The sequence below is a fragment of the Ictidomys tridecemlineatus genome, chromosome 5 (assembly GCF_052094955.1).
Source record: "Ictidomys tridecemlineatus isolate mIctTri1 chromosome 5, mIctTri1.hap1, whole genome shotgun sequence".
Classification (NCBI taxonomy): Eukaryota; Metazoa; Chordata; class Mammalia; order Rodentia; family Sciuridae; genus Ictidomys; species Ictidomys tridecemlineatus.
The window spans coordinates 90,159,402-90,169,206 of NC_135481.1; the positions used below are offsets into that span (position 1 = coordinate 90,159,402).

Sequence of the window (9,805 nt, forward strand, 5' to 3'; positions counted from 1 at the left end):
AGCGACAAGATGACTGACTCCCAGATGGCTGACTTTGGGGCAGCAGCCCAGTACCTCCGCAAGTCAGAGAAGGAGCGTCTGGAGTCCCAGACCAGGCCCTTTGACATCCGCACTGAATGCTTTGTGCCAGATGACAAGGAAGAGTTTGTCAAGGCCAAGATTGTGTCCCGGGAAGGGGGCAAGGTCACTGCTGAGACCGAGAATGGCAAGGTACGTGGGGCACGGTGTCAGGGCAGGGGGTAAGTTCCTTGGGGGGGAGGGGGAGTGCAGGACTGGAGCCACCTATAGTGGGAATTGAAGGCCTGAGGAGAGAGCTGGGATGCAAGGTCATTTCCCTCAACAGCCCAGCATCTGAGCCTTCTCAGAGGACCCTGAGCAGATACATCAGGATGTCACCCCAGGGATGCATACCACTTGCCAAAGAGGATGCTGGAAGGGGTGCAGGGGGTTCACTGTTTCCCCCTCAGAGAGGTCTTATAGATAAAGAAGGCACAGACACACCATTAAATGAAGCTCCCTTCCCCCATCCCACAGAACATGGTGGCACATGCCTATAATCCCAGCACTTGGGAGGCTAAGACAAGAGGATTGAGAGTTCAAAGCCAACCTCAGTAACTTAGTGAGGTCTAAGCAACTCAGCGAGACCCTGTCTCTAAATAAAAATATTTAAAGGACTGGGGATGTGGCTCAGCGATTTAGTGCCCTGGGTTTAATACCTGGTACTAAAAAAGAAAGAAAGAAAAAAAAAAGAAGAAGCTCCCCCTTTTGGCACTTGCACCCCTCCTCTCTGTGCCTCAGTTTCCTCTACTGGTTCCTTTTCTCAAATTCTCCTCAAACAAACCAAGAGCCAACTCTTAGATCCAAATGAACATAGAGCAGAAACTTTTGAGCTGAAAAGTTTTGAGCTGAAATCTCAGTACTGGGGCCAGTGACTGTCACTCGGAAACCCCTGCTCCTGGCTTGCTCACTCTAGCCATGAGAATCACCACAGCTCACCGGCAGGGCTCAGAGCTGTGTGCCTCCCAGACTTGCTGACTGAATGTTGCATCCACTGAGGTGTGTAATAACGGGCCAAAACCCATGGGGCCCTTGCTTTGATTCTTATCCTGACTCTGCCACTACCTGGTCACTGTGAAGGCAAATCATTTAATTGTTGAGAACCACAGCCACCACTATAAAAAATGCTGCAATACCTACTGACAGGATCTAATGTCAGGCCATGGCAAATTAACTAATGCCAATCAAACCACACCAACAGTGGTACATGTGGTGTGTAGGGTCTGTAAGTTGTTCTTCCAGTAGGGAAAATCCTTGCCTTGAGCAAACACTGCCCTGGAACACAGACCTCAGGAGACAACTCCTGGTAACACATAAGGTGGGCACGTATCTTGGAGCTGCCAGTACCCAGGTTTGCCTCTAGATACTTAAAACATAGGGACGGGAGTGATATCATAGGGCCTGGAGAACTGGCAAAATAAAAGGGTCCTAGGACAGTCTCTAGGGTAGAGAGTCTGTGAGCAGGAAAATTATCAGGGGACTGTGTCCTGTAGTAGCTAGAAGATAGAACCCTGATGATGGAAGAGCTAGGGGAGCAGAGCCTTACTTGTCAAGCACAGGCTGGGAATTTGGTTGTCCTACCACCCATTTCCTCTCTAGACGGTGACTGTGAAGGAGGACCAGGTGATGCAGCAGAACCCACCCAAGTTTGACAAGATTGAGGACATGGCCATGCTGACCTTCCTGCACGAGCCGGCGGTGCTGTACAACCTCAAGGAGCGCTACGCAGCCTGGATGATCTATGTGAGTGGCTGCTGCACACTGCAGGGGCTCCTCGTTCTGGATGGAGGCCCTAGGAGGCCAGCAGAACCCTCTGAAACAAAGGGGATAGGGACTTTCCCAAGGGACCCAGTCTCTTCCTACCCGCTACCCCTGGTCAGCTGCAGAAAAAGAGAAACTGGCTGGAATAACTAGAAAAGCTCCTGCCTGTCACCACTGTCCATCCCAGTCTTCCTGTTTTCCCTAACCTCATGCCCAGCCCTGTCTCCTACTCCAGACCTACTCGGGCCTCTTCTGTGTCACTGTCAACCCCTACAAGTGGCTGCCAGTGTACAATGCCGAGGTGGTGGCCGCCTACCGGGGCAAGAAGAGGAGCGAGGCCCCACCTCACATCTTCTCCATCTCTGACAACGCCTATCAGTACATGCTGACAGGTGAGCCCTGCACCCGCCCTGTGCCTGTCCACCCAACCCCCAGCTGAGCCTTCAGCCCTCACTGCATTGCCTCTCCTCTTTTCTCTTCCAGATCGGGAGAACCAGTCCATCCTCATCACGTGAGCAAGTGCCATCCACCTACAGGGGAGGGGGTGATATATCCAGACTGTGGACTGCAGGGAGTGTAGAGTATTGGACTCTTTCTCAAGGGAAAATCCTATACTGTGCTGGACTCTGGTTGCTTAGACTGGGAAGGGAAAAGCAAATGCTGAGCTCTGTATGAACAACAGCAAGAATCCTGGGTTCTGATTGGTCCCTGTTATTTCTAGTGGAGAATCCGGAGCAGGGAAGACTGTGAACACAAAGCGTGTCATCCAGTACTTTGCCAGTATTGCAGCCATAGGTGACCGTGGCAAGAAGGACAATCCCAATGCAAACAAGGTGTCGTGTGGCTGACTCACAGGTTCAGAAGGGGGCGGGGCGTTGGGGGCAAAGCAGGGCTCCTGAGGGTCCACACTGTGCAGAAGACCTTGTTAGCAGGAGTCACACTCTGAAATCTGAGGTCTGACTCCCTTTGGAGCTGCAGATACACCAGCAGTTCATCCAGCCCCACCTCACCTCCCAGGGCCAGAGCAGCCTTGCTGCCCTCCCACCACCACCTAGAAGTGGACAGAGGATGAATGCCCATGGTTCTGCTCCCTTCACAGGGCACTCTGGAGGACCAGATCATCCAGGCCAACCCTGCTCTGGAAGCCTTTGGCAACGCCAAGACCGTCCGGAACGACAACTCCTCCCGCTTCGTGAGTTGTCCCTGACCACTGCCAAGTGACCTCATTCAGAATTGACAAGAGAAGGGGGTGCTGTTTTGCCAACAGTAGGCATACTCAGTTGATTGTACTGTGTCTAGCTTTGGGATATCAACAAGCATGTGCACACACACAAATCCTCCCAATCCTGTCCTGGAAAGTGGCCCAGAGTCACCATAACTGTTCTCTAGCCAAGTAATAGAAATGATTTGGGTCATATTTTAGATTTCTCTTATGAGTATTTCCAAAGCTCTTCCACAATGGACATAAGAAGATAGCACAGGCTTTGGAGCCAAAGGCCTGACTCCCTGTGTTCTCAGCAAGTTCCCACACCTCCCTAAGCCCAATTCCTTCACTGTGAAGTGGGAGCCATGATGTCTACCTTGCATAGTACTGATGGGATTACGTGAGAGAATGTAAGAGGCATAAATGGGAGAGGTTCTCCCTGTGTCAGTCCCTGGGCTGCTGATTCCACTCACATTCCCCACTGGGCATTGGCACTGTTTCCCATTTTACTGAAAATGGAAAAGAGATACCGAATATGTCATTTACATTCTAGAACCACCAGGGTTTCTGGGTTGAGTTGAGGTGCATGATTTCACTCTGTCCCTTCTGGCCAGTCCCCTTACGCTGTTCCATCTACCCACAGGGGAAATTCATCAGAATCCACTTTGGAGCCACTGGAAAGTTGGCTTCCGCGGACATAGAGACCTGTGAGTAACAGCAGAGAGCCTGCCCGTCCTCTGAGTCCTTCTCCTTTGCCTGCCCTCCCGGCTGCACCCTGACCTCCTCATTCCCTCCACCTTCTCTCTAGGTCGGCATCTGCTTTATGGGTTTAGTATTTTTTTTTTCTTTAACTCAGTCTTTTCCCATGGGTCTAGCTATTGCTCTGCAGGAGCCTTTCTCCCCATCTCCACCCTTCTGTTGACTCTCCTCTCTTCCCTTGCTCTCCCACCTCACCTTTCTCCACCTTCCCCACCTCAGACCTGCTGGAGAAGTCCCGGGTGATCTTCCAGCTAAAGTCTGAGAGGAACTACCACATCTTCTACCAGATCCTGTCCAACAAGAAGCCAGAGCTGCTGGGTGAGCCCCACCTGCACCCTTGCCCCACTGCCTACCCCAAAGCCCACCTGTGTGCAGTGCGGGTCCTCCTTCCCCTCACTCTGCCCACCTGCCTGCTTCCCTTCCCTCTGCTCACTCTCTTCCTCCCCCGCCTGGGACCCTGAGTCTCCTGCCTCCCGCTACACTACCACACTCCTTACTCCTTCTCAATGGCTTCTTTCCACACTTCCCCTGGCACTTTTCTTCTCATTTCTCGTTGATTCTCTCCTTCTCTTCACTCGCCTTCCCTTCTTCCACACGCCATTCCCTACTATCCTCCCTCTTCCTTCTTGCTGAGGCCTCAGGTATGTTCCCTTCCTGGACCCCCCCCCCCATGTAGGTCTTCATGTCCTCTGGATTCTCTCCTTGCTCCTTGCTGATCCTCCTTTTCTCTTCCTGCTCCCTTTCCTCTCCTCCTCCATTCTCCCTCCATTCTCCTCCCCCTTCCCTTCCCTGCCCCATCCCTATCTCCTTGTCCCTGCCCTGCCCTCCCTTGCCTGGCACAGACATGATGCTGGTCACCAACAACCCCTACGACTACGCCTTCGTATCTCAGGGAGAAGTGTCCGTGGCCTCCATCGACGACTCTGAGGAGCTCATGGCCACTGATGTGAGTGAGGAGTCTGGGGTGGGGTTGTGAGGGCTCCTGAGAGCTCCTGGCCACTGCTCCAACCTCCCTCTGCCCCTCTGGTTCTGTCCCAGAGTGCCTTTGACGTGCTGGGCTTCACTCCAGAGGAGAAAGCCGGTGTCTACAAGCTGACAGGCGCCATCATGCACTATGGAAACATGAAGTTCAAGCAGAAGCAGCGGGAGGAGCAGGCGGAGCCTGACGGCACAGAAGGTGAGCAGGGCAGGCGGCCAGAGGCGTTGACCAGGCCAAAGGGGCCTGTTGACTTATCATGCCAGAGACGGTCATGGGAGCTGGGCCTCCCATGCTGTATCCAAAGGTCCTTTTAAAAATTCTTAAGAAATTAGGTTGAAAACAGGCTTGTTTGGACCCCACAAGAGAATGTTTAAAGGAAATCAGGAGAAGTAGATGGTTGGAGAGCTTGGCCTTTTCTGAGGGCCAAGCCCTGAATCCAGGCTTTCTTCTCATTTAGAGCCCAGTTAGACCTCTGACCACTCACGGTCCCCAGACAGGCTGGTTCCTGAGGACCTGAGGCTTGGGGGCCAGAGGAATGGGTTGACAGGTGGGAAGGACAGAGACACAAGGGAGTTGGGCAGACAGGGAATCCTCCCATGCCCACAGCTGCACTAACTAGAAGTGATTTGAGACAGGGAGGGAGAATCTTTGTAAGTGCTCACTCTCTCTTTCTCAACCAGATGCTGACAAGTCCTCCTACCTTATGGGGCTGAACTCAGCTGACCTGCTCAAGGGGCTGTGCCACCCTCGGGTGAAAGTGGGCAATGAGTATGTCACCAAGGGGCAGAGCGTACAGCAGGTGTACTACTCCATCGGAGCACTGGCCAAGTCAGTGTATGAGAAAATGTTCAACTGGATGGTGACACGCATCAACGCCACCCTGGAGACCAAGCAGCCACGCCAGTACTTCATAGGAGTCCTGGACATCGCTGGCTTCGAGATCTTTGATGTGAGCCAGGGAGCCACTTGCACACTCACAGTCACTTGTGGAGGGCCAGCTATGGGTCAAGCACAGAAAGGCAGTGGCACTGACAGGGCAGTCATTGTCCCTGTCCTCAGGGCAAGCCCTCCCTCCCCTGCCTTGACCTGGGAGGGGACCAGCCCCATCCCTCCTGGGCTTGGGCATGGTGCATGGCACAGCCCTGGGCTGACCCCCATGGCCACCCAGACACCTGCCTGCCTGACCTGCTCCTGCCCCTCCCTGCCTGCAGTTCAACAGCTTTGAGCAGCTCTGCATCAACTTCACCAACGAGAAGCTGCAGCAGTTCTTCAACCACCACATGTTCGTGCTGGAGCAGGAGGAGTACAAGAAGGAGGGCATCGAGTGGGAGTTCATTGACTTTGGCATGGACCTGCAGGCCTGCATCGACCTCATCGAGAAGGTGCCTGTCCTCATCTTCCGTAACTCCGTCCTCTGCCATATCAGAAAAAGTGACAGCCCCGCTCCCTTCTGCATTCAAGAAACTAGAGTTCCCCAGAATCCTGGGTCCTTCTCCAGACCCAGCTTTCACCCACTGTGAAGTCATGGGCATACACAGGATGATCCCCTTTGGTCTTTCCCCAGGATTTCTAATCCTGTTCTCTCTGTATGGTGGTGGCATTTCTGTAGTAAAAGTGAAGTGTAGAGAAGGAGAGTCTCCTGGCCTCTCTCAACCCCATAAGAAGCATCTTTCATGGAAAAATCCTAGACTAAAATAGAGACATTTGGCTTCCTATCCTCTTCTGGTTCACTGAGAAATAAGCCAGTCTGCAGCCCCTCTTCTCTGTGGATGGTCCTCAGGAGAGACAGGGGAGAAGGTGAGAGCCACCTCATGCCAGTGCTGACTGCCCTCAGTGTGCCTTTGTTCTTTGCTAACACAGGCCAGAGCCTGAGTATCTCCCATCCAAGTAGTAACTAGGTCCGACCCTGCTTAGATTCTGAGACAAGAGGAGATCTGGAACATTGAGGGTGGTATGGTCACAGAGAGAGCCTGAGTATCCCACCTACACCTAGCCAGTCTCTACCTTCACAAAATGTGAGCTTCCCATAGTCTTTGAGTCATTATCCTAAAACTATGGGAAAAATGCATGAGTACATACATATATACATGTATGTGTGTGTATGTGTGTGCATACGTATGTTTTTCTAGAGAGATATTCTTTGGCTTAAACAAATTTTCAAAAGCATTCCTATACCAAGAAAAGCCAAGAACTACATTCCCTGAAAGATGGAGTGTTGTACAGAGCCTAGGTCCTTCTAATCAACCCTTGAAGCATTGCTACCTGTGTCCAGTAGATAGACGTCTGACCTGCCCCTGCAGTCTGATTCCTCTGACACTTCTGTTCCTGGCCTAGTGTCCCTGGTGCAGAGATATCAGGAAAAAATGGTCAGTGTTGTGAAGTATTGAGGCCTTGAGGGATGATTAGGAGTACATAGCTCTTTGCTGGATCCCCTGAAGCAGAAAAGGTCATACAGGCTAGATCTGAGTGTAATTGGATTTAGGTCATTTCCAGGAATATTGGCTTCTTATCCTGGGACAAGAGGTATAAGCACAGGTTCCCTTTGGCCCACCAGCAACACTGGGCTATGGAATCTTCTCGCTCAGGATGTGGGATTCTGGAAGCCTGGGAATATGCTAAGTGATTCTCTCTCCACCTTCCCACCCTGACCTCAGCCCATGGGCATCATGTCCATCCTGGAAGAGGAGTGCATGTTCCCCAAGGCTACTGACATGACCTTCAAGGCCAAGCTCTATGACAACCACCTGGGCAAGTCCAACAACTTCCAGAAGCCACGCAATATCAAGGGGAAGCAGGAAGCCCACTTCTCCCTGGTCCACTATGCTGGCACCGTGGACTACAACATCTTGGGCTGGCTGGAGAAGAACAAAGACCCACTCAATGAGACAGTGGTGGGCTTATACCAGAAGTCCTCCCTCAAGCTCATGGCCACACTCTTCTCTTCCTATGCTGCTGTTGATATTGGTAAGTAAGCAGCCCCTGCACTGAGCCAGGGGACTTTTAGAGGTGCAGGGTCCAGAAGTAGGCAAGGGGAGGCTATTAGTCAGGAGGTCCCACCAGAGTCCATCTCTACCTCCCCTTAGTACCTGCCTTTGTCCACTTGGTGTTTTGCATACTGGTGCACATGTCTGCTTCCTCAAGGTCAGTAAGAGCAGTACATACAACATTGTCCCAGGCCCAGCATAGAGCCATGCAAGCAAGAATTCTTAGTCTACAGGAAGAGGATCACTGAATACATGGTAGAACAAATGGACCTGTAATTCAGAGAGAAAGAAAAAGAGTGTGGATTGAAATTAAAAGGATAAGAAGAAAACTAGAAAGTGGGAAGACATAAGAATGGAGGGGAGTGTTAGAAGAGGAGGGTTAGGCCCTTGATGGGATTTCAATGTCTACCGAGGAGCTGCCTTATGGGCTTGGTCTTATCCAATCCTCTGTCCAGCTTTTAGAGGTAGTTACTCCATCCTCATGGAAACCTGAAAAATAGCCTTACCAAAGTCACATAGCTATTGAGTGCCAGAGCCCTGTCCCTGCCCCAGGGTTCCTCTGTTGTTAAGCTCTTGTTTGTTGTTCCTTTTCCCGTTATTAGGGGATAGTGGTAAAGGCAAAGGAGGCAAGAAAAAGGGCTCATCCTTCCAGACCGTGTCTGCTCTCCACCGGGTAAGAAGGGCCCAGGGATTCCTGAGGACCTGTGGTGGGGAAGCCCTAGGCCTGGATCTGCATTGCCCTCTCCTGCTGCTCTGAGGTTGAGGAGGAAAGAGGCCAAAGTCATGTGGTAATTTTTAGCATGTAAATTCTAGACAAGCCTGAACTCACATCATGAATTAGTTGTCAACCCCCTGTCCCATGGCTCCCATAAGTTCTGGTGACAGGGTGCCTGGGACCAGGGCTCAGGGACCTAAAAGCAGGCCCTTGTGGTTCCTAACTCTCCATCTTCATCCACCCCAGGAAAATCTGAATAAGCTGATGACCAACCTGAGGTCCACCCATCCTCACTTTGTGCGCTGCATCATCCCCAATGAACGAAAGGCTCCAGGTGAGCCCCGGGGAAGGCTTAAGTCTGGGGAGGATGCCTGACATCCACTTACCCTGAGAATGACCCCTTCTCCTCCCCTCCTGCCACAGGGGTGATGGACAACCCCCTGGTTATGCACCAGCTGCGCTGCAACGGCGTGCTGGAGGGCATCCGCATCTGCAGGAAGGGCTTCCCCAACCGCATCCTCTATGGGGACTTCCGGCAGAGGTGGGTACGGGTGTGCCCCGGAGTGCACGGAGCAGAGGAGCAGTAGTCTGCAGACAGCCCTGGAATTCTGTATGCAGAGCATAATCCATGCACAATGCAAGTGACCCCAGCACTCCCTTCCCCAGGTATCGCATCCTGAACCCGGCGGCCATCCCTGAGGGACAGTTTATTGACAGCAGGAAAGGGGCAGAGAAACTGCTGAGCTCTCTGGACATTGACCACAACCAGTACAAGTTTGGCCACACCAAGGTGAGTCTAGAGCCCTGCTAGGTGGTTGCAAGGCAGGTGGCTATGATGGGTAAAGCTGCAGGAGGCAGATCCCCAATTCCTGGCTTCCTTGTTAGCCCAAGAGCTGAAACCCAGGCTTCAGTTCTCTCTTGTGTTTTGCATTTGCAGTCTTGGGTTTAGGATGTGGAGTGATGGGTCCTCTGGGAACTCATCCAGGGTCCTCTCACCTCTTTCTCCACCCCAGTTGTCTCAGATCTGAGGCTGAGGCCTCCTTGGTTCTAACCCCTGTCCACAGGTGTTCTTCAAAGCCGGGCTTCTGGGGCTGCTGGAAGAGATGCGAGATGAGAGGCTAAGCCGCATCATCACACGCATCCAGGCCCAGTCCCGGGGCCAGCTCATGCGCATTGAGTTCAAGAAGATCGTGGAGCGCAGGTAAGGCAGGAGGGAAAGGGGAAGGCACCCCAGAGATGCAAGAGGCAGACAAGAGGTACCAACTAGTATGGTTCAGAAGATTGGGCTGCACATCCTGGCTTTGCCACTTACTTGCTGGCCTGAAAAAGTTATTTCTTACCACTCT

General features: G+C 52.3%; 1 protein-coding gene across 1 annotated transcript in view; it reads left to right on the top strand.

Moving 5' to 3' along the window:
• Window positions 1–9,805, top strand: part of LOC101976892 (myosin-6) — a 23,223-nt gene continuing 13,418 nt past the window's right edge. The window contains exons 1-18 of the mRNA XM_078050328.1: window positions 1–210; window positions 1,657–1,800; window positions 2,054–2,210; window positions 2,302–2,329; window positions 2,540–2,651; window positions 2,918–3,010; window positions 3,666–3,729; window positions 4,001–4,099; window positions 4,624–4,727; window positions 4,820–4,958; window positions 5,441–5,709; window positions 5,972–6,142; window positions 7,415–7,724; window positions 8,347–8,417; window positions 8,706–8,793; window positions 8,883–9,000; window positions 9,126–9,249; window positions 9,524–9,660. Coding sequence (XP_077906454.1) covers window positions 10–210; window positions 1,657–1,800; window positions 2,054–2,210; window positions 2,302–2,329; window positions 2,540–2,651; window positions 2,918–3,010; window positions 3,666–3,729; window positions 4,001–4,099; window positions 4,624–4,727; window positions 4,820–4,958; window positions 5,441–5,709; window positions 5,972–6,142; window positions 7,415–7,724; window positions 8,347–8,417; window positions 8,706–8,793; window positions 8,883–9,000; window positions 9,126–9,249; window positions 9,524–9,660 — 2,429 coding nt within the window. The 5' untranslated portion in view covers window positions 1–9. The remainder of the gene's footprint in view (window positions 211–1,656; window positions 1,801–2,053; window positions 2,211–2,301; window positions 2,330–2,539; window positions 2,652–2,917; window positions 3,011–3,665; window positions 3,730–4,000; window positions 4,100–4,623; window positions 4,728–4,819; window positions 4,959–5,440; window positions 5,710–5,971; window positions 6,143–7,414; window positions 7,725–8,346; window positions 8,418–8,705; window positions 8,794–8,882; window positions 9,001–9,125; window positions 9,250–9,523; window positions 9,661–9,805) is intronic.